General features: G+C 38.2%; 2 protein-coding genes and 1 pseudogene across 4 annotated transcripts; 2 read left to right on the plus strand and 1 right to left on the minus strand.

Moving 5' to 3' along the window:
* Window positions 1–1,088: 1,088 nt before the first annotated feature.
* On the minus strand, window positions 1,089–3,473 carry LOC116142905. 2 transcript variants are annotated; one of them, XM_031428321.1, is made up of 7 exons: window positions 3,258–3,473; window positions 2,457–2,783; window positions 2,248–2,367; window positions 2,005–2,163; window positions 1,672–1,844; window positions 1,451–1,556; window positions 1,089–1,296 (listed from the first exon to the last, which is right to left on the minus strand). In XM_031428321.1, the coding sequence occupies exons 2-7, from the start codon at window positions 2,703–2,705 to the stop codon at window positions 1,267–1,269; spliced, it is 837 nt and encodes a 278-aa protein (XP_031284181.1). In that variant the 5' UTR covers window positions 2,706–2,783; window positions 3,258–3,473; the 3' UTR covers window positions 1,089–1,266. The 2 variants fall into 2 exon arrangements, with proteins under 2 accessions (XP_031284181.1, XP_031284180.1); XM_031428320.1 differs by having other exon boundaries at window positions 2,457–2,727; window positions 3,258–3,471.
* A 1,464-nt stretch (window positions 3,474–4,937) lies between these two features.
* On the plus strand, window positions 4,938–8,072 carry LOC116142911 (aminomethyltransferase, mitochondrial-like). 2 transcript variants are annotated; one of them, XM_031428330.1, is made up of 4 exons: window positions 4,938–5,223; window positions 5,800–6,364; window positions 6,923–7,041; window positions 7,235–8,072. In XM_031428330.1, the coding sequence occupies exons 2-4, from the start codon at window positions 5,804–5,806 to the stop codon at window positions 7,779–7,781; spliced, it is 1,227 nt and encodes a 408-aa protein (XP_031284190.1). In that variant the 5' UTR covers window positions 4,938–5,223; window positions 5,800–5,803; the 3' UTR covers window positions 7,782–8,072. The 2 variants fall into 2 exon arrangements, with proteins under 2 accessions (XP_031284190.1, XP_031284189.1); XM_031428329.1 differs by having other exon boundaries at window positions 4,939–5,223; window positions 5,786–6,364.
* Window positions 8,073–9,027: 955 nt separating this feature from the next.
* On the plus strand, window positions 9,028–10,331 carry LOC116142941 (annotated as a pseudogene).
* The last annotated feature ends 14,082 nt before the right edge of the window (window positions 10,332–24,413 follow it).

Genomic DNA, 24,413 nt, shown 5'->3' on the forward strand with positions numbered 1-24,413 from the left:
TATGTGAATTGAGATGAATTAATTGAATTCAAGTGTTGTCCAGAGATTAGTGGATTTATGAGTCACATTGGACACAAATGAATGAGTAATCAAAAGTTGAAAACTATTAACTGTAGGTTTTCTTAATTTGCTAGGGTTGTATTTGTGAACTTTTAAAGTATTTTTGTCATTTTTTAAAACTAATAGGTAGGTAATTGATTTTTTACAGGGTACTCGGGTAAGAAACCAGAACTTACATTTTAGATTTCGGTTCCTTGAATTTAAGAATCGGAATCGAAAGGTTCCAGTTCCTTTTTTTTAGAAACTTGCACTGTGTGGTTCCAATTCTGATTTCTTTGAAAAATGCAGGGTATCTGGAAACGCTCACCCCTAGAAACTAGGCAAAGTGGCTGACCCTGGATTGATTGGTTTAATTGGTTTGACCGGTGGGTCAAATAGGTGTCAGAGGTTTGAAATTTAACAAAAATACTTTAAAATTATGCAAGTCCTTATAGGTTTAAAATCTTGCAAAAACACCTCAAACATCATCGTCGATGTTGGCAATTAAGACTTGTTTTAGGTGACGACAACACTCTCCATCACCACGAAAATACTCCGCATCACTACGAAAACACTCCTCTTAGCCTCTTGACCAAAATCCATCTTATCCCTCTCCTGTTCGCTTGCCCAATCGTCAGCAACATCAAGCTTTTTAGGGATTTTGGTTACATAATTTTGCGATTTCGAGTCAATTCACTCACTAGAAATCACCGTTGTTGCCATCATTACACTCACCGGCCATTTCTTTTTAAAAGCCCTAACATTTTAACTTTCAATTATTTACGGATTGATGCCCTAATTTATAGGGTTTTCAATTAATAGGAAAATTTGTAACCCAATCCAATGAAGACTTCGAGTGCTTTCAATTATTTACGGATTGATGCTCTAATTTATAGGGTTTTCAATTAATAGGAAAATTTGTAACCCAACCTAATGAAGACTTCGAGTGCTGGTTGAACTGCTTCAATCGGCAGCTGGGTTTTAAAACATTGCCTTTAATAATAGAATTACTAACCCCGAAAAAGAACAATCTAAGTACAGGGACAATATCAATATAAACCATTGATAATATTGTAGCAATAAAAGATTACATGAAACTTTCCCATGAAAGTTGTTGAATGATATAATATAAAATGATAATTTACAATTTTGTAAAGTAAACCATAGGCCAAATAAGAGATACTACTAGGTAAAAGAAATTATCGTTGACATTGAAGCATGCTGCTGCTAGACTCTTGGCCATTGTGGACTTACTACCTGCACAAGCCATTGAAAATCAAATTACCAAACGCAGTCTATTCTGGAACAGTGGTAATTACAGAACAGAAACTTAAAATCTACAAACCTATTATTGTTAAAGCTGCAGATCTTCTCACATGATTAATGAAAAACAAAGCAAGAATTTGCTTACCTCTAATGTGCTAAAAACTAATCGCATTCGGCTGGCAACTACTGATGGCTCCTCTGCACGTCCCACCACCGCCATTTGCTCCAACTGAAGAGTCTTCACCGGAAGCCTTGGGTAACCACACAAGAGTGAGCAAAAAAATAATTGTTTAAGAACACCCCTCTAAACTGAGCTACACAATCAAGCTTGATAACGGCAAAATAATTTTTCTGAAAGAACCTCACCACGCCATTCCCCGTACATAATATGCATTTGCTATAAGAGCACAGAACCCTTTCCATTGAAGCTGTATTTCATCTGAAACTGGTGGTGTAGATGACCACCTAACTATAGTTGGTTGCGGCGTGCACAATATTGTAATGAATATAATGCTCAACCACAGAATACACTCATTTACCTGTATCATAAAACAGGAAAATGTGGATCCACTACAGATGAGTCTGTAATTTGATAACAATATAATCTTCATCATAACAATTTGATTGTGCATCTATTGAAAAAATAAAAAGAATCTATCATTAACAGAAGCATTAAGTTAAATTCGGTGGAACTGTCACCTCCTCTGAGAAAATCTTGGATTTTAGACTGGTGCCTCCACCATAAATTTGCATTGCTTCAATTTCAATACCAGATTCCTTCAAAGCAATGAGTTCTTTCCTTATTCCTTCATTGGTGCAGCCTAGTGCATATGCATTCACTCCGGCACTAATGAATTCCTGATATGCATTAATCAAACACATCATTTGGGGGAAGACAGCATAATAGTCTCAATAATAGATCAACCAAACAGCTGAATGTACTTTTAGGGTGTCACCTCCTCCACGCTCAATGACATTCCTGTATCGCCTGAACAAGCTGATAGCTATGTTGCGTGATGAACGATACTCGTCATCCGGTGAGATAGCATCATGTGATTGGCACTATAATAATCAAAATAAAAAAAATACAAGTTAAATCATCTGAGGTGAAAAAAGACACAGTTTAACGCCTAGATCAAAACACTGCTTACCAGCCATTTCTTAGAAGGCAATCTATGTGACAGATGATGAGTGTCAAGCTGATTACGACCTTTCCAAGAAGAAAAGGGGGAACTGCGAACTACATTATGACAAGGACCCTGTAAAGGGCTAGGAGAAATTGCAATGCTAGTCAAGGAATTAACATGTGTAATCTTGCAGGGAGAAGCATCATTCAGTGTGTTACAGCCCAGATATGGCAGGCACTTGCTGATAGCTCCCGGAGGATATACCGTTAACATTGTAGAACCATCATATAATTGCCTTTAAATTCAAGACAAAACACCATGACATAAGGTGCTAATAAAAGTCACCAGAAACTGAACCCAATTGATTTACAAAAACATCAAAACATATGTAAGTACTCTTTACTAGAGAGAATCACAGAAGACACTAGTGCCAATGACTTAAACAGACAATAAACTAGAAATTGGAAAAAAAAAAAAAAACAAAGGTAAATAATAACTTATGCTGAGCCCAAGAAGCTGGGATAAAAGGCAGAGAGATGCAAAAAGAAATTGCCAGTTGAGTTAATAAAAACTTAAAATGATGAAATCTGTACCATCATTAGCTCAATTAGAGTCAGTTTTCATCTTTTTCTTGGAAATCAAACACTCGATCTTATTAATTATTGAAGTTCTAGCATCGATTATTGAAGTTCTGGGCAGGTGATCATTTACAGAAGACAATAAAACAAACGAATATATGATCCTGTTCATCTCTTGATCATAAGATCACAAATACAATTCAATCGATAAAGAAATAGAAGAACAGACAAAGAAAATTGGACTTACCCGTTTAGTTTATAGATGAGTTCATGTGGGAAAGATATGGTGATGTGAAAATATCTAATATCTATGCCAAGATGGAGTGAAGTTAGTTTAAAGAAGGAATCTGAAAGGCTTTTAACTGAAGCCACCAATGTTTTGAATGGTTACCAGGATTCCATAATTTATATTTTTCTGGCTGGTATGAGACAATATGAGAAACAAGACGTTGGGACTTCCTCAAATCATATGGCTTCACGTTCGATGACTTCACCCGACTGCCTTGTACAAATAGAACACTGTTGTGTTCGTGTCTTGTTCAAGAAACTACATCGTTTTACTCAGGTAATTTTCCTTTTTGTCTTTTCTTGGAATGAAAACAATTTCAGTAATACTACTCCAACAATTCTTTCTCATAACTCTGACATGACAGTTCATAATTGGTCAGTTTGTAATTAATTAGTAAGTTTCATACAGGACCCATGTGAGACCTATTATGAACTAACCAATTACGAGCTGTCACGTCAAGGTTGTGAGAGATGGTTGTTGGTGTAGTATTATTCAAACAATTTAGCACAGATAAAATACCATTTTTTACAAGATTGTGTGAGAGTTTTGCTATAATTACTCAATAGAGAACTCAATAGTATTCATTCCAGTCCCATGACCTTAAAAATCCTGCCTTTTATGGTAGAAATGATAAAATTGATGGTAAAGGGTAAAATAGTTAACCTCAAGGGATTGGTCCACGTGGTCAAGGAGGTTTGTTGTCTTCCTTAACCTTTCTAGGTTCAAATCTTGGGATCACCTACTATAATAACATTGTGATTTACCTATTCTTTTGGGCTTATAGGTAGTTCAATAGACCTTAGATTGGCTTGGACGCTCTGGTTACCCCAAAAAAAATGGGGGGAGGGGTGGTTGGTAAAAATACTTTAGTCCCAAACCAAATCCCATATTTGGGGCATTACCTTTACTCTTTTGATTTGCCATTCCCAATTTAACAAACTTGTATAAGTAATACTAGCCTTACAAATAGATATACAAAGAGCTATACAAAGAGATAATCTCTATCCTTAAAAAAAGGGAAAAAGAGAGAGAGAGAGACAATCATGAATTTTAAGGGTAGAAATTATCTCTTTATATGACTCTTTGTATGCCTCTTTGTAAGGCCAGTGTCACTCAACTTGTATAACTCCTTTCGTCTTGTTTGCAACTTTGTTGGGCCAAAGAATGCCTAACAAATCCTCAACTTCTTGGGCTTTAAGATTTCCTTGGAAGCAAACCCATTTGCCAAACAACCACCAGAAAATCTGGGAGAATTCTTTAGGCTGCATCCAAGTCCATCCATCCACTTCCTAAAACATTCCTTCAAAACCATGTTAATAAACAGCAGTCAACAGTTAATCTCATTTCTCATCTCACCTCACCAGCCATTAACATATTAACAGTAACCCACCCAACAACTGTATATGTAATTGTACTTATTTTGTACTCGCAAGAGCAATACCTTACCAACTTAGGTAGCCTGTCAGCAACTAAACTCTCCTGCACTCATGTCCATGACGGTTAATCCTACATCCCATCTAACTTCTGACATTGGCCGTACATCCAGAGACAAAATGTCATCAAACATTTGATATTTTATGGTACAGTAAACCAATATTGTGCCTAAGCAACATATGAACCAAAAATAGAACAAGCAGATTGGGATACTCGAAGTGCAACCACTCACTGATGATGGGGTTTTGTTGTTTTTCGTTGGATGCCCCTCTTGATTTGGCTTAGAAACCCTCCTCCACCAACTCCTTATACCACCAACCATCTCTCTTTTTCAGTATTTTTTAAATCATATTTCCTTTTATAAAATATAACATAAATATAAAGTCCATATATTTTTTCTCTCTTTCTATCCACTATCCACTGCTGGGTTGAGATGCTCGTTTGAATTCTCAGATTTGTTTGTTCAGAAGAAGAAAGATAACCCATCTCTGTAAGTGCTCTATCTACTTCGTTTTCGCGACATAACTGCATTTAATATGTCTTTGTTGTATATTTCCATTGCCAGTTAAGAATCTTTGTAGAGTAGTTCGAGAAAAAAAGAACCTTCTTTTGTCTGAGTCCACTGTGTTTTTAATGTCGTTTGATATTTCCCTTTTCTCTAAATATACTTTCTTCTCGTAAAAGAGTGATTTTTAAAGATCTCGATGACTAAGTTCGCTTGAATTTATATTGGTGATTTTGTCTATTAACATCCGACCGGTTGGCTTAGTCAAATGCTTCTGGGGTCTCATTGCCCATACACTCACTGGGACTCATTCACTTGACACACTAAACAATTACAAACTTGCAGCCTTAGTTTGTGTTTTGTTATTTATTCATCTGAAGAATGATGTCTTTTTTTTTTCTCTAGATTTTTAGGCAATTGTAGATGATGCAATCATTTTTCATTGTTATATAAGGTTGTGTTTGTTGGACTAATAAAGATCCCATCTGAAGTTCATTATCATTGATTCATTTTTCAAGAAGATCTGTTTATTTTTTTATTTTATCAGGTACATTTATATAGGAAAATGAGAGGGGGTCTGTGGCAACTTGGACAATCAATCACCCGCCGTCTGGCTCAGGCTGATAAGAAGGGTGTTGCTCGTAGATACTTTGCCTCTGAAGCTGGTAACCTGAAGAAAACTGTTCTTTATGACTTTCATGTTGCTAATGGTGGAAAGATGGTGCCTTTTGCTGGATGGAGCATGCCCATTCAATACAAAGACTCCATTATGGAATCTACTCTGAATTGTAGGGAGAATGGTAGTCTCTTTGATGTCTCCCATATGTGTGGATTAAGCCTCAAGGGGAAGGACTGCATTCCTTTTCTTGAGAAGCTTGTGATTGCTGATGTTGCTGGACTTGCCCCTGGAAGTGGGACCCTTACAGTCTTTACAAATGAGAAAGGAGGAGCAATCGATGATTCCGTCATCACAAAGGTGAAGGATGATCACATTTACATTGTTGTGAATGCTGGATGCAGGGATAAGGATCTGGCCCACATTGAGGGACACATGAAGAGTTTCACAAGCAAAGGTGGGGATGTCTCATGGCACATCCATGATGAGAGATCTCTTCTTGCACTCCAGGTTAGTTGTAACACTATATGGTTTTGTATACTAAACTTTCAATTTTTGCTACAAATTTGAGTTTTTGATAAGTTCCTCTGAATTAATGAACTATATTTTTAGATATGGCATATGAGTATACTTCTGGATTTAATCATCTCTGCTAGCATTTGCCACTTTGTTTAAAACTGGGATTTCTGCTGGAAGTCTTTATGAATTCCTTTGAGATGATTGGTTGCTCAAACATATGTCCAGCAGGTTGTTGAAGGCTGGAGTACCATTGTAGCATTTTGAAATGCATTATTCTCTTGCTATAATTTTGTTATTGCTTGTTCTTTTCATTTCTGGCTTTTATTTTTTACCTTTTTCATTGCATCAAAAACATAAGTTTTGATGCACAAAACTAGGAATGTTGATAACTTACATTATGGGCATCCTGGTGCATTTTCCAATAAGATCTGTTCCATACATGAGAATGAAACAGTCTCAAAGTAAAATATTGGCTGATGATTGTGTTCTTTAAGTCATAAGGCTTCACTTAGCGAAATATATTAAAGTATTCTTGATTTCTCTCTTCAGGGTCCACTTGCTGCCCCAGTTCTTCAACACTTGACAAAGGAGGATTTGAGCAAGTTATACTTTGGGTTGTTCAAAATTTTAGATATCAATGGGGCAACTTGCTTTCTCACTAGGACAGGGTATGGTTCTTTTTTCTTTCCTCATTCTTCACCTTCCTCTGTTTGTATGTGAACTAAAAAGATTAAATTTATCAGAGGCTTTTAGTTCTAGCGTATGCTTTAATAACATGTGTTAAGCTTACATTTTGACTTTTTTTTTTTTCTTCTGTGATTTTACAACTTATTTTTCTTTTTTCTCTCCTGAGATTCGCAGGTACACTGGTGAAGATGGATTTGAAATCTCTGTTCCTTCTGAGAATGCCGTGGATCTTGCCAAAGCAATTCTGGAGAAATCTGAAGGGAAGGTCAGATTGACAGGGCTTGGTGCTCGAGACAGTCTCCGACTTGAAGCTGGCCTATGTTTATACGGTAATGATATGGAACAACATGTGACACCTGTAGAAGCCGGACTCACATGGGCCATTGGCAAGAGGAGGAGAGCAGAAGGTGGCTTTTTAGGTGCTGAGAAAATACTCAAACAACTTGAAGAGGGTCCGCTGGTCAGACGTGTTGGATTCTTCTCCTCAGGTCCACCTGCCAGATCTCACAGTAAGGTTCATGATGAGAAAGGAAATCCCATTGGTGAAATCACCAGTGGAGGATTTAGCCCGTGCCTCAAGAAGAACATAGCCATGGGGTATGTGAAATCTGGATTGCACAAGGCAGGCACCAAGGTTAAGATTGAGGTACGAGGAAAGACCTATGATGGAAACATCACAAAAATGCCATTTGTACCCACAAAATATTACAAGCCATCTTAGTTCTTGTTTGCTGCTTCAGCACCTCAATTTCTAATTGGTTCATGTTCTGACTCCGATAAACATTGGCTGCTGCTGATTACTCTTCTACTGTCTTTATTTACAACTTCTTTCAATCTTGCATATTCTTATAATTCTTCATTACAGAGCAAGAATCTTTGTTCCTGATGGTACCAGGGAATTTCATTAATCATTAAAACATGGTCCAATCAACTCGTAAGTTATAATTGAATGGTCAAGATGGAAGGTTTTCTCAGGGGAGACTCCATTGGGCTTCCAGATGGTTATTTGATACATGTAGAATTCTTTAATGGCCTTGAATCATTACCAAAACTCATGTTATATGATTAGAAATAAACAAAATTTATGAATTCATAGACTTCTCTTTCATTGAATTGTTATCCATCAACACCATATTGAATCATTCTTCCTGTGTATATTATTAATTCTTGTTGCGTTTAACAATTAGTTCAAATAGAGTTAATTACATCTGAACTCTGAAGATAGGATAATTTTTAGAATATTTAGAGTAAAAGACTCTTTTTTCACCCAGATAACCTAGATAATGGCTTAATGATATTTTCCCATTTATAAACTTATAAAATATCATTTTCCTATCTAAATTTATATTCTGTTTCCGATTCTCCAAAAGACTAATCGGCATCCCTCTTCAAAAGCTCTAACAACCTAGATTGAGTTTACTCTCTGTTTGTTATTAAAATATAAATTTAGATAATAAACTGGTATTTTAAAAGTTCGTGGATGAAAAAGTGTCATTAAATCATTATTTGGGTGAGAATAAGTGGTTAAGTCTAATATTTATGATGAAGTGGTTGAAGCAGCCAAAATACTGAGAGCTTATGATAAGACCCAGTTGAGGAAGCTCTACCAAACCGGACCCTATTCTTTTATCTTATTATTACTAGATTTCAAAGGTTTGATTTGACATTATTTTCCATAAAGCAGAGCTTTTAAATACATCAGCATAATGATATGTTTCACTACGCGGAGCCAAGACCATGGAAGAAATAGTTGAATTGAGAAGTCATCTTGACTTGAACTGATTGATAAAAATTACGAATAAAGAAAGAGTCATCCCAGATTACCCGCCAGTACTATTTTCAATCCTATGACTCTTTTCTTTTCTCGGTAACAACTCTCGTTACCATAAATAACATACATTTTGTATCAGTATTATTCTCATCCTAATCCTTCACAAATACAAACAATTTGCTTCCTTACTAGCTTCATGGCTTCCTTACAAGCTTCAAGTCACCCGTTCTCTTCTTCTTCTTCATCTCCTTTAAATAGAATAAATGCTGCCATATCTGTTCCAAAACTCCCAAGAATCAGTTTCTCACCTTTGAAAAAACCGAGTACAGACTTGGTTGAGCAGCTGAGGATAAGAGAGAACGAAAATGCAAACTCAATCCCAGTAGAAAAGATTGCTCCTGGCACAGCAATACAAGAAGAAAACAATGCTGACGACTCTACCAATTCTATGGTGACAGCCCAACTTTACGCTATCTTAGAGGCTGTTGCTGACAGAGTTGAGATGCACAACAATATCGCCCAGCAACGTGACAACTGGAACATCCTTCTGTTGAACTCTATCAACATGATTTCTCTCACTGCTGCCACCATGGCTGGTGTTGCTGCAACTGGTGCCGTAGGCGTTTCATCACTTTTGGCTTTGAAGCTATCATCAACTCTCTTGTTCTCTGCAGCCGCTGGGATGATGGTTATCGTCAACAAGATCCAGCCTTCACAACTTGCAGAAGAGCAACGTAACGCAACAAGATTGTTCAAGCAGCTCCAGAGAGAAATACAAACTGTGCTTGCTCTAAGAGTTCCCAGTGAAGACGAAGCGAAAGAAGCAATGGAGAAAGTTTTGGCACTAGACCAAGCAGACCCGCTTCCCTTCCTAGGTAAAATGATAGAGAAGTTCCCTAAAACATTTGAGCCTGCTGTTTGGTAGCCTTCAAATCACTCCCAGACAAACAACAAAGTCTATAAAAGAGAGCAAAGTAGCATGAATATGGAGAAAAATGGATGAAGCGAAGATCTTGAAGAGAAATGAGAGAGATTATTGAAGTGTTGAAGAGAAAAGATACAGAAGAATACATGAGACTAGGCAATTTGGCGTTGAAGATAAACAAGATTCTAGCCATCTCAGGGCCATTACTTACCGGCGTTGCAGCTGTTGGGTCAGCTTTCGTGGGTTCTCCTCACGGGTCATGGGCTGCTGTTATTGCGGCGGCTGCAGGCGCATTAGCTACCACAGTTAACACATTGGAGCACGGGGGGCAAGTTGGTATGGTATTAGAGATGTACAGAAACTGCGCTGGCTTCTTTAAACTTCTGGAGGAATCAACTGAATCAGCTCTCGACGAAAGTGAAGTAGAGAAGAGAGCAAACGGAGAGATGTTTGAAATGGAAGTAGGTTTGCAGTTGGGAAGAAGCACATCACAGCTGAGAGATCTTGCTAAAACATCAAGACATTCTCGCATATACCAAACCGAGATCAATGAGTTTGCCAGCAAACTTCTCTGATCATATGAGTTTTTAACCCTAACTACATATTAATTTTTGAACGATTCTTGACATATATAACAAATTTTTTGTATGATCATGTATAGAAGAAGATGTTAATGTATATGATCACTATATATCTTCTACTTTATATAGCTTAATTTAGTTAATTTTTAATACAATCATAGAGTGCTAATACAGTTCATTCTTTTTAGTTCTCAAATTATTACATTAATTTATTTTTATTTTGTGACGAAGAAAAAAAATTTCTAGTCTATATTTTGTGGTTTTTAGATATAATTCGGATTAGAACAAAGAGACTAGTGTTATTATTTGTTTGTAATAAACAAATATATAAACAACTGCAAATGAAGTTAAAAACAGTAAAAAACTAACAGTCAAATGTCACGGGCTTAGAGTTTTGACGTAAAGGAACGGCAAGTGCGACACATCAACATCTTGCTCGAGAGGGGTAAGCCTACACATGTGTCATTCATTGGTTTCGAGGTCTACTAGTTTCGTCTAGTCATGGACTCATCAAGGAAGCGGCTCTAGCTCTTGACCAGTTTGTGCAAAGATACCTTGATCTATTCTTCATCGTCGACTATGAAGAACGTCTCTTAAAGACTCTTACACTCCTCTTTCACAGAGCACTTTCCTCTCAAAAAGTCTTATGAAACATTGCCAACGTGTTAGTGTTAAAAAAGCAAATAGGAGTGTATCAAACTAAATTTTGGGAAAATGAAATCACACTTTACTGATGCATCACTGTTTCTTTATATACAACACTATATCTCATTAACTAATTGAGTTGAATATGAGTTAACTAACTCAACTTCTCTAAAAATAACTAAACAGCAATTAGCTATAATTTACATAAATGTCCTTTATATCTAATACCCCCCCTCAAGTTGGAGGATGATAGAGGTCTAGCACACCTAACTTGTGTAATAGTTGATGATGGGGAGTCATTCCAAGTGCTTTAGTAAGAATATCGGATGGCTTCTCAAAGGAAGAAATATGCACAGTAGTGATAAGGCCATTCTTGAGCTGCTCACAGACAATATGACAGTCAATGTCAATGTGTTTGTCCACTCATGGAACATAGGATTGGAGGCAATGTGATGGGCAGCTTGGTTGTCACAATGAAGGGTGATTGGAAGTAAATTGAAGAAGCCAAATTCTTTGAGTAATTGGACCAACCAGATGACTTCAGATACAGTAGAGGCCATAGCTCTATATTCGACCTCAAAGGAAGACTTGAAATAGTGGCTTGGCGCTTAGATTTCCAGGAAAGGAGAGAAGAGCCAAGAAATATGCAAAAGCCAGTAATGAGCTTCCTTGTCATTAAGCAAAAACCCTAGACAGAGTCACTATAGGCTGATAAAGATAGAGTATTATGAGCAGGAAAGAATAAACCAAGTCCAAGAGCTGATTTCACACATCTGACCACCTTTAGAGATGCTGCCATATGAGACTGCTTGGGCTAATGCATAAGCTGACTTAAAAGGCTAACTAAGTAGCTAAGATCTGGCTTGGTTATACAAAGGTACAACAACTTACCTATCAATCTTTGATAAATAGTTGGGTCCTCAAGAAGATGATCATGCTGTGCATCGTCAGAAGGAAATTGATGGTCATATGTTGCCAAGGAGTTTAATATTGAACTCCATGGGAACCAAGGATGGCTTAGAACCTGATAAGCCTGATTCCGAGATAAGTTCCAATGCATATTTCCTTTGATAGATGCTGATTCCTTTAGATGATCGAGCTACTTCAAATCCTAGGAAATATCTCAATACACCTAAATCTTTTAGCTTGAAATTGCTGTGCAGTAGTTGCTTAGTTTGACTGATCAAAGTTGGATCATTACCTGTTATCACAATGTCATCCACATACACAAAAGCATGATAATGTGAGACTGATTTCTTTTGATAAACAGGAAGTAATCTGACCTGGACTGTTGGAAACCACCATCCAAAAAGGCTGCACTCAGCTTAGAATTCTAAGCTCTAGAAGCCTGTTTCAACCCATATAAAGATTTATGAAGCTTGCATACAAGTTGCTGCCCCTTTGTTTTGGAAAACCTTAGGGTAATGTCATGTAAATATCTTCTTGCAAGTCCCCTTGTAAGAAAACATTGTCCACATCAAGCTGATAAAGTGGCCAATTATTCATGGGAGCCAAGGCCAAAACTATCTGAATAGTAACCATTTTGATCACCAGAGAGAAAATCTCCTCATAATCAATCCCAGCCTGCTATGTATACCCCTTAGCAACCAAACATGCCCTGTATCTATCTAGGGTGCCATCAGCCTTGTATTTAAGTTTATGCACTCATTTGCAACCAATGGGAACCTTTTTAGGGGGTATGGTACTAAAGACCAAGCGTGGTTAGTTTCTAATACTTGAATTTCTTTTTGCATAGCATTGACCCAATTCTGATCCTTAGAGGCCTATGTGAAAGTAGTAGGTTCTACCAAAGAAAGATTGGACAAAAAGGCTTTGTATGAAGGGGACACATTAGCATAGGACACAAAATTGGTAATGGGATAGTGAGAAACATTGGCTGTAGGATTATTATGCATTGTAGGGCAAACAAAATCTTGTGTCCAAATGGGAGGATTGGTAAGTCTACTAGATCGTCTAAAAGGAGGTGGTGAAACGTGAGTATTATTAGGCATATAGGGAGTTGCATAAACTAGAACAGAACCAGGTGAAATAGCATTGTCTGTAGTATGGACAATCGGAGAACCAAGACAAGTAGAAGAATGAGTTTGAGTGGAATCTGTAGAAGAAGACTGAACTGATTCTAGAACAAGAAAATTTGAATCTATGGGAAAAGATTCAGGGAAATTGTTGGCAAAGTGAAAGGGAGCACATGCTCATAGGAAAAGACAACTTGGGTGACAAAGACGGTGTGAGTGGATAAATTGTATAGGATATACCCCTTTTGAGTAAGAGAATACCCCAAGAACACTGAAGGCGCAGCTCTAGGATGCAATTTATCCTTAGAATATAAGATTGTAGCATAGGCTAAACATCCAAAAACCTTTAAATGATCCAAAGATGGTTATTTGGCAAAAAAAATTTCAAATGGTGACTAACCTTTAAGGACACAGTAGGCAGTCTATTGATGATGTATACGGCAGTTTGGACACAATATCCCCAAAAATGAGGGGGAATGTTGGACTGAAATTTTAAAGCCCTAGCAACCTCTAAGATGTGCCTGTGCTTTCTCTCAACAATGCCATTTTGTTGTGGAGAATAAGTACATGAACTTTGATGAATGATGCCTTGACTGCTTAGGAGATCATGACAAGATTTGTTAAAGAACTCTAAACCATTATTGGTTCTAATGCACTTTGGGATCAAACTACACCGTGTATGGACCATGCGAAGGAAATGTTTAATATTAGAATAAGTGTGTGACTTGAATTGCATAAGAAACAACCAAGTAACCCTAGAGAAATCATCTACTATAGTGAGAAAATATCTTACATTACCATGTGTAGGTGTTTTATAAGGACCCCATTCATCATATGTAGTAAATCAAAATATTTTGTGTTTGAGATGTACTATTAGGAAAAGGTATTCTAGTTTGCTTAGCTAGAGGGTAGATAGGACAATGTATAGGCTGTAGATTTTCTATTTTGGACTTTGACAGACTAGGATGAACAAGGGGCAAAATAGAATAAGAAGTGTGCCCTAACCTTTGACGCCATAATTCAAAATGATTAGATGATGATAATGAAAGTAAAGAAACAAGCACTTTATTCAAATTCATTTCAAGAGGTACAATTCATGATGACTGTACAGTATGGCAAACAACCTTATTCAACTATCCTAAATCTGATACAAAAGAAAAAAGTTTTGATTTTGAATCAAAAAAGTAAAGGCCTTGCCTATGCTTACCAATCCCCTTCAATTTGCCATTGCAAAAATCCTAAATGAGGCAAAAATCAAGATAAAAAATAACAAAACAATTGTTAGAGGTAAAGGTGGAAAAGTAACCCGCCCGGCCCGCCAACCCTAACCTGCTGGATTAGGCGGCAGTCCGGGCCGGGGTAGCCCGATTTTTTTATTTTTTTTGTTCTTTTTTTTTGTTTAACTTTTCAAATAATTAATTAACAACTTATAAATGAATCAATTATAAATGTAATTGTTTTTAATTAACTTTTCAAATATCAATAATTCAATTCAATTAATTTTTTTTTGTTAACATTTCAAATATTAATTCAATTTTAATACAATAAAATTGTAATATAAGAAAAATTAGACTTATTCATTTATCAAAAAATAAAATAAGAAATTACAACAACTATTGCTTCGTTAAAAACCTCACCAAGAAAACCCATGGGAGAAAACTTGGTAAAGAAAAAAGAATGCAATAATTGACAACTAATTTATAAATTATATTTTACAAAACAACTATGGAGGGTGGTTCACTAGGACCTCCCTCATTGACAATTATTTATTCATTGATGAAACGTTAGCATAAGAATGAATTATATTTTATACAGACATGGAAATTTGAGAATAACTTCAGTATTTAATTTTTTTATATTTTACGTACCAAAAAAATAATATAACAATGTGTCAAATATTACGAAGTTTTATACATTTTAATATTTATGATTTAGAAATATAGTTTAATATTTTTGTGTAAAATTATTTGTAAGAGTTCACATAATAGTTTAATTAAAAGAACTAAAAATTGGAGAAACTTGAAAAACATAATTAATTTTTTAATTTTTTTAATTTTTTTTGGCCAACCCGGCAGGTTGGCTTGGGTTGGCTATTGCAAAAAAAAAAGCAACCCGCCGAGTTGGCGGTTGCCATATAGCAACCCGGCTCTCCCGGGTTGCTGGCGGTTGGGTTCTTTTAGAGTCATGAAGTGACTCTATTTTGGTGAAAATACCCCATTGTGGATTAAATTGAAGTATATTGAGACAATAAGAATTTATGAATTTATCATGAAAATCGCTTCCTAATATTTTTCTTATGAATTTAACTGTTTGGAATGATTTTGAAAATATATGAGTTGATATTAGGTTGTGGTTTATGGATTAAGGGTGATTTGTCTCATTTATGCTGTTTAGGGGGTAAAATGTCATGTTTTAAGGGGCTGATTTTGTCACTTTTTAATTGTACAGGGACTAAACTGAAATTTGCAATATGTGCTATAAAAGAAAAAAATGCAGATCGCACCAGGAGGCTGTTCATCTTCATTTTTCCGGCGACCCTTCACCTTCTCCGATCAAGCTCCGGCGACGAGTGGTCCCTTTTCCGTGACGATTCACCTCCCCCTTGCTCCGGTCACCATCAGCCCTCCATCACCACCGTGACCAAGCACCACCGTGGCGTTTCATCTTCCATCGCGTCGTTTCGTCTTCCCGCCAATTTTGGCTGTTTTCCGGCGACGTTCCAGCTCCTCAAGGGTAGATCTTCATTCCCCACGCCCAAATCTACACTTCCCTTGCTTCACCACCGCGAAAACCGTCGGAATCTGTGATTTAGCCGCCGGGACTCTTCACTCCCGGCCAGATCCTACTCATTTCCGGTGACTTCTCTCACTCCCCAGGACCTGATCTGAACTCCCCATCACCAGAGCTTTCCATTGGTACCTTCGGATCCCATTTCCGCCACCGTTTTCCAGAGACCCGTCGGAAAATTAACGTTTTCCGGCGAACCCGGCTGTTCGTATCCCGGGCTGTCTGTTGGTCGTTTTCGGCCCTTCTTCGCATCAATCGCTGTCGATTACCTCGTCTCCGCCATGGTCAGCTCTGTTTCCACCGTTTCGGCCTCCGTCATCACCACCATGAGCGGCTAAGCTCCCGGTGTTCTGTTACGGCATAGGCGAGATCGGGATTGACTCCACGACTCTCCTCACCAGCTCTCGACTAGTTGGTATCCCAATTATAGGACTTTGGTAGATGTGCTTCGGATTATATTTGTTTTCGTTTCATGATTGATTTCGATACTTTAATATGATTGGGCATAACTTGTGATGAATATTGTTGTCCATTGTGATTTAATGTTTTCATAGAACTTGCTGAATGATAAACATGGTTTGGAATTTAAATGATGATATTGCTTACATTACTTCGCATCGTTGTAATTGAGTTGTGTTTGGATTTAATTTAATTTCTACTATTGTTGCGTTTATTGTGAAGTTGGTTGATTGGATATTACGTGTTGACATATTTGTATTTGTTAATCGCGTACCAACTAGTGGTATTGCCTTGTAGCGTTTATCGACGTTCAATGATGGTCTTTAACCAATCGAACTTGGTGATCGGTGAGACAGGATAGATTATACTTAGAGTGTCGGAAACCATTTCATTGATTTACCTTGTCTTGTAGTTTAGGGGATCGTAGGGGGAGAAGAATTGTGGGAGTCGGTCTCGTGTCGACCAAAACCGTAACGGCAACATTTTTATTATAAAGTTTTTATTGTTTTAATTGCACTTTTTCATTATTTCATTTAGTCTATTTATTTTCATTAATCCATTGCCATTTCTTTTTCGCTACTTAAAATACATTAGGTTGTTAGTCTTGCTCCCTGTGGATTCTCCTGTTTACCGCTAACTACGGTACTTAGGTTTAATTTTTAGACTGTGACGATCGGTCTAACAAAATTTTGGCGCCGTTGCCGGGGATCTACGTGCTTTTGACTTGTGTGTTTGGGTAGATTTAGTTTTTATTCTAGGTTTATTTTAGTCTTTGTTGTTTTGTTGTTTTGTTTGTGTTATTTTCTTTCTTGTGATTATTTGTTTGGGTGAATTGTTTAATATTTGTGTCCCGTTTAGTTTGTCTCTTTGCATTTTTAGTTAATTATTTTCTTTTTAGGTTGTTTGCGTAATTTCATTTTTACTTTGTTTTTTATTTCATTTTATTTTATTGGAATAGTTTCATTTGTGTTTGTTTGTTTGTTTGCAGGAAAATTGCAATGGGAAACGCTTCAGCGTGTCGTGAGCTTGGATCCTGCACGTCCCGATTGTGAAATTCTCTTAACCTTTGATTTTTCTTTTATTCCTAGATTTAATTTTTTGTCCTTAGTATTAAATTCTTTAGTTGCATTGATAAATTTAGTTTTGATTAAACATTTTGTTGTGGGAAATTTCATTGAGTATAGTTTCGTTAGATTTTAGATTTGTTTTAGTTTTGTTTCGTGTGCTTAGTAAAATTTGTTTCTTAGGTTTTGCATTTAGTTATTTTCTTTGACATTGTTGCTACGTTGCTTGTGTGAGCCTTTTGTGTGTTTGGTTGGTGAATGCAAACTAGAAGGTCTTTTAATGAAGGTTATTACCTTTGAATCTTGAAATTGAACGCACTTGTAAGAAGAATAGAAAACAAGCACGTAGGATGGCTGACCAGATAACCCGCATATTGCCCCTTAGCCACCATTTCGCACCCACTACCTACACTCCGCCTCATGTATCCATATCCCCAATGTCCAAGACAAACACATGAGATCAAAACTAGTATCATCCAATTGTTGCCAAATATTATGGATTAAATGAGGAGCCATACAAACCCTTAATGAATTTTTAGAGGTTTGCTCCACAGTTAGACTTCAACATGTGAATGAAGATGTCGTGCGCTTAATTTTGTTCCCATTTTCACTTAAGGATCGAGCCAAACAGTGGCTCAATTCCTTGGCAGTAGGTCCATTACCTCTTGGACCCAAATGCAACAAGGATTCCTAAAAAGTATTATCCCATTGGTAAAACCAACAGCATACGACGAGCCATTACTAGTTTCGCTCAACTTGATGGCGAGGAATTTATGAGAGTTGGGAACGTTTGAAGAAATGCTTAGGAAGTGTCCCCATCATGCAGTCCCTAGGTGGCAATTAGTTCGTAGTTTCTATGACGACTAACCGAGAGGCATAAATATGGTAGACGCCTCTTGTGGAGGAACATTTATGCACAAGGACGAGAATGAGTTATGGCAACTCTTGAGACCTTAAGTGAAATTCAATGCACCCATTTCTGCTTCTAGAATCCCTATCTCAGACACCATCCAAAAGGGTGGCGTATAGAGGTGTCACGGTTAGATGACATTCTAAGTTAAGGTTGGCCCACCAATTTGACCAGTTTGTATCTATACAAGGGCAACCCTCTACCAATCTCTCAGAAGCAATCAGGAGGTTTTTGCCATGCACTCCACTCTTGACCATCCGGTTGAGAACCTGTCCCTGACCCTTTTGAGGAGCAAGTGCAAGTTGTACAAGGCTTTCAGAGACGAGCGATCCGTACTCGAACACATACAATCCTGGGTGGCGTAACCACCCTAATTTTTCATGGAAGCCACAACCACCCAGAATGTCCCTAATAACATGCCATACAGGAACAATCCTTCCAATCGCAAGGCAATTATAGGGAGCAACCTTAATCCAACCACCCTCCAACCTAGGTTCTCACCTCCCGTTCAGCAGCCTACTCCAGTGTCTAGTTCACTAGAATCAATGATGGCTCAAATGCTTCAAACCATGCAGGAACAAAAAGCCACATGAATGCTAGGTTCCAGGATTTAGAGCAGAATACCCAACTTCTACATTCCCATTCCCAACTATTAGTAAGCTAGAGACCCAGATTGGTCAAATAGCCAAACAGTCAATAGAGGGACAAGCCAATTGCCTAGTCAAGTCATAGGTAACCCTAGTGGTTCTTCTCAGCAGAGAGGGTTTCCGAACAAGCTAAGGCCGTGATGACTCTCGGAGCGGCCGAGAGCTAATTAGGCCTGAGAGGGAGTAAAAGTCCAGGGTAGAGAAGAGGAAAGTCTAGGTAGGGACCAAGCCAAAGAGAGTGAGAGTGAGCCTCTTTTTGAGTTGAGTGTTCAGAGAACGGTAGGAAAAAGTTGGGGAGAATGAACCATCCCCTGCATCGTACAACCGAGAGCACCCTTTCCTCAGTGCTTAGAGCCCCCAAATGTCCCCACTACTACGAAAAGCGCTAGGATGGATGAAATGATTGAGTTGTTTAAGCAGTGCAGATTAACATTCCACTCTTAGATCCATTAAGCAAGTACCTGCTTATGCCAAATTCCTCAAAGACTTGTGCACGCAAAAGAGGAATGAATCTCACACATCTAAGACTGTACATTTACCAGAAAATGTAAGTGTGGTTGTCTCAAACCGCATTCCCCCGAAGTTAAAGGATCCTGGAGCTCCTATTATTCTTGTGTGATAGGTAATGTCACGATTGTAGAGCACTCTTAGACTTGGGGGCGAGCGTGAACTTATTACCCACTTCCGTGTATGAACAGTTTAACTTAGGTGACTCAAGTCGACGAAGTCATACTACAGTTAGCTGACCGATCGGTCAAAATGCCTAGAGGCTTATTGAGACGTGTAGTTAAGGTTGAGGAACTATATTTTCCAGTGGATTTTCTTGTCTTAGACATGGAGTATACGAGCAGTGGAAGTATGCCACCGATTATTTTAGGGAGACCTTTTCTAGCAACGGCAAATGCTTGCATTATGTAGATCTGGAGAGATAGAAGTGTCTTTTGGAATAGGAAATTGAGACTTAAGGTGTTTAATGCTGGGTTAGGACCAATGCGTGAGGACGATAACGAGTGTTTCATGGTTGATGCTATTGACAGTCTAGTGGAGGCTCACGCCCCACAGATGTTATGTGATGATGCAATTTACACTCTTATGAATCCATTTGTTGAGGAGATCTAGCTTGAGTGTATGGTCTGAGATTCAGAGGTTAGTGCGTATATAGCTAGGTCCGCCCACTCTAGAGCGTCGACCTTGGAACATCAAGTTAAACCTTACCACCTTTGTCTAAGACGACACAACCGAGGTCCATTGAGTCTCCACCAGTCTTAGAGTTGAAAGCCTTGCCTGATACTCTAAAGTATGTTTTCCTAGGACCCAACAAACTTACCCGTATCATTGCCGCCAACTTGACAGTGAGCAAGAGGAGAGATTGTGGCGTCTTGATAGCACATAAGGAAGCAATCGGTTGGTCGGTAGCCGATTTGCGGGATTAGCCCTTATTTGTGCTGCATCACATATTTTTTGAGGAGAATGCTAAACGGTGCATGAAGCTCAAAGAAGGTTAAACCCGAACATGAAGGAGGTAGTGAAGAAAGAGGTGATCAAATGGCTTGATGCGGGTATCATTTCCCCTATATCCGATAGCCATGGTGAGTCCAACCCATGTTGTACCTAAGAGAGTGGCCTCACTGTTGTGAAAATGAAAAAGGTGAGCGAATTCCTACCCTACTCCACAAGATGGAGATTTTGCATTGACTATAGGAAGCTCAACCTAGCCACTAGGAAAGATCATTCCCGCTCCCATTTATTGACCAAATCCTAGAAAAACTTGCAGGGCAAGCTTTCTATATTTTTCTGGATGCTATTCCGGATATAACCAAGTACCAGTTGCCCCCGAGACCAGGAAAAGACCACGTTTACATGTCCTTTTGGCACGTTTGCCTTTCGTCGCATGCCCTTCTGGTTGTGCAATGCACCGGCAACGTTTCAAAGGTGCATGTTATCGATATTTTCTGACATGGTGGGTCAATTCCTTGAAGTCTTCATGGATGATTTTCTGTGTTTGGTACATCTTTTGATGATTGTCTCGAAAAACTTGAGTTAGTGTTAAAACGTTGCAAAGAGACAAATCTTGTTCTTAGTTGGGAAAGAGCCATTTCATGGTTCAAGAGGGAATTGTCTTAGGTCATGTGTTTCCAAGGAGGGGATATCAGTGGATAAGGCAAAGGTAAGTTAGTTTCTCAACTACCCCCGCCTTCGTCGGTCAAACAAATTAGATCTTTCCTAGGCCATGCAGGATTTTATAGGCGTTTCATCCAGAATTTTAGCAAGATCTCCAAGCCTTGTGTGATTTGCTTGCTAAAGAGGTCCCTTTTGTTTTTAATGACTCTTGTATGATTGCCTTTACCATTTTGAAGGAAGCGTTGACCACAGCACCCACATGCAACCTCCTGATTGGAACCTACCTTTTGAAGTGATGTGTGACGCGTCGGACTATGCCATTGGTGCAGTCCTTGGCCACGGGGGAATAAAAAGCCCGTTGTGATCTACTATGCAAGCAAGACCCTCTCCGATGCTCAATGAATTACACCCACCACAGAAAGAGTTGCTTGCAGTAGTGTTTTCCCTTGATAATTTCCGGTCTTATCTTCTTGGTCTAGGATAGTTTGTCTTTACCCCACGTTGCAGTTAGGTTTTGTTAGCCAGAAAGACACTAGCCTAACTAATTCGAATTTGTTGTTGCAAGAGTTTGATCTAGAACAAAGATAAAAAGGGTAGTGATAATGTGGTCGCCACCACTTGTCTAGACTCTTTACAGAGTTTGTGCCCTGCAATGTTTAAATGAATCTTCCCGGATGAGCAATTGTTTGCGATATCCCAATCCAAAGCACCTTGGTATGCCCAATAGTCAATTACTTGGCCGTAGGACAATTACCATTAGGGTGGACCAAAACTCAGAAAGATCATTTCTTTGCAACCATCAAGCATATTTTTGGAAACCCGGACCTTTTCAGGGTGTGTGCAGACCAGATAGTTAGGAGATGTGTTCCCGACCACGAGTTTAAGTGTACTTGCATTTTGTCATTCTTATGCTTGTGGTCATTTAGTGGCAAGAGGACCGCTTAAAGGTCCTCCAGTGTGGTTTCTATTGGCCCTCTCTTTTTCGTGATGCATTCTTATTGTCGTGCTTGACTTCATCTCAAAAAGTAGGGAATATTGGTAGACGAGATATGATGCCCCTGAATCCTATTTTGATTGTGGAAGTGTTTGATGTGTGGGGTATTGATTTCATGGGTCCATTTCCCTCATCTTTTGGCTTTGAATATATCTTGCTTGCAGTTGATTATGTGTCTAAATGGGTAGAAGCCATTGCCACTAGGACCAATGATCATAAGGGTCGTCAACTTTGTTCAATCGCACATCTTTAGCCATTCGGTCCGCGCGCCATCATCATGTGATGGTGGCTCACATTTCACCATAGGCACTTTGGCTCATTATTGAAAAAGTACTCAATTACCCATCGGTTGCCACACCTTATCACCCTCAAACTAGTGACAAGTGAACGTGCTAATAGGGAAATTAAGACATCTTAGAGAAAATGGTACGGCCCGATCGTAAGAGTGGTCAATGCGTCTGAATGATGCACTTTGGGCCTATCGAACTGCATATCGTACCCCTATTGGCATGTCCCCTTATCGGTTAGTTTTTGGAAAGCATGCCATTTACCTGTAGAACTTGAACATGAGCATATTGGGCACACAAGGAAATTCAATTTGATATACCACGGCCGGTGACCATAGGAAACTCCAACTTTCGGAGTTAGTGAGCTAAGACACGAAGCTTATAGAACTCTCGCATCTCTAAGAGAAAACTAAAGCTTTTCACGATAAACACATTGTTAGGAAGTCATTCTCTCCTAATCAAAAAGTGTGGCTCTTTAACTCTACTCTTCGCCTTTTCCGGGGAAGCTTCGGTCACGATGGGATGACCCTTTTTTTGTTCTTAAGTTTTTCCCTCACGGAGCTGTTGAAATCCAAACCCAAAAAGGGGACAAGTTTTTAAGGTGAATGGCCAAGACTTAAACCTTATGTCGATGGCATTAAATGGAGAGGTGATTGAGGATGTGTTCTATTAGAACCACATTAGCCACGTCAGTGCACTGAGTCTGGCTGAAGACTTTAAACTTACGCTTGTGGGAGGCAACCCATCTTTGTAAATATGTTTTATTGCTTTTATGTTTTGTTGTTTTGTTTGTCTTCGCAGGATTGTCATGTTTCGGAACTCATTAACTAGTCCAAGGCTACGCTTATCATGCTCCACAAACTCTGTTGATGACAGCCCCACCATGTGTTCTCAGCTGTATCTCTCCACCTATATGCTGTTATTGTTAGATTTCTGTTGGCACATTTTTATTGATTGATCATATTTCCATTTGAGATCAGTTGATGCTAAGTTGGGGGGATGTTTGTAGTTGTGGGTCATTGAGGCCAATGACATTTGAAGTTGGGGAGTGTTGATTTAATTTATATTTTTGTGAAGTGTTTGTTGATGAGACTTTTGTGGAGATTGTGATATTTTTGTGAAGTGTTATTGATGATGCTTTTGTGGAGAGTGTGCTAAATTTTTGTGGCATGATGATGTTTTGTTGAAAATATGTTGAATCTTATTCTTGTAAGTCCAAAAATGGTTAAAGTGACTAAAGTGAGTTATTTTTAAATTTTTCATGAATCATGCATAATTACCATTTTGAGCAATTAAAGTGCTAGTTGAAAGTTTTGTGAGGTTTTTGAAAATTTTTGTGCAACATGGTTTAAAACATTGAACTATTGGTTCTGTTTTGTGCTAGTTTGTCCATAATTGTGGTTAGACACTGTTTTGTTTAAATTCATGTGTTTTAGTGTTTATGCAAGTCTCCCCACATACTTACATGCCCATGGAGCAAATTTTCATTTATTATCTTGCCTGTATTAAAAGTGCTTAAATGTTGCTTGATGATTTGTTTTGATTTGTAGCCTAGTTGACGGAGTGAGTACGCTCGAGGGGTGTTCTACACCTAATCCCCTAAAGCTATCTAGCTGGGAGTGGTTGGCCTAAAGCTTGTTACATGGGTCCTCTAGAAGCTTAAGAAATCATTACATAGATCATGAGCTTTATAAAAAAAGAAAGAATAAAGAAATAAAGTCTTGACTTGTAGCCTAGTTGGTTCGGTGAGTAAGTCTGAGGAGTTTTTTACATTTAGTGCCCTATAGCCGTTTGGTTGGGAGTCATTGACCTAAAACCCGTTACACGGACCTTCTAGAAGCTTAAGAAGTTAAGACAAGAAAAAAAAAAAAAAAAAAAAAAAGGAAGGGTGATGAATGAAAAGAAATTATATGTCAAAATCTTGTGTGGAAAATAGCATTATGTTGCGTGTACATAAGTTGGGAGTTTTGCATGACATTTTAACATTGTGATATGAATATGAAATGTGTTTTTGAGAAGCTTGAATGGAGATAGGCAAATCTTGACAGAACTTTAGTTCTTTATTTAGGATTGTGTTATTTACTTGTTATGTTCAAATTCTTCACTTTACCTTTTGATGAAGTCTG

Source organism: Pistacia vera, unplaced genomic scaffold, assembly GCF_008641045.1.
Source record: "Pistacia vera cultivar Batoury unplaced genomic scaffold, PisVer_v2 Contig421, whole genome shotgun sequence".
Lineage (NCBI taxonomy): Eukaryota > Viridiplantae > Streptophyta > Magnoliopsida > Sapindales > Anacardiaceae > Pistacia > Pistacia vera.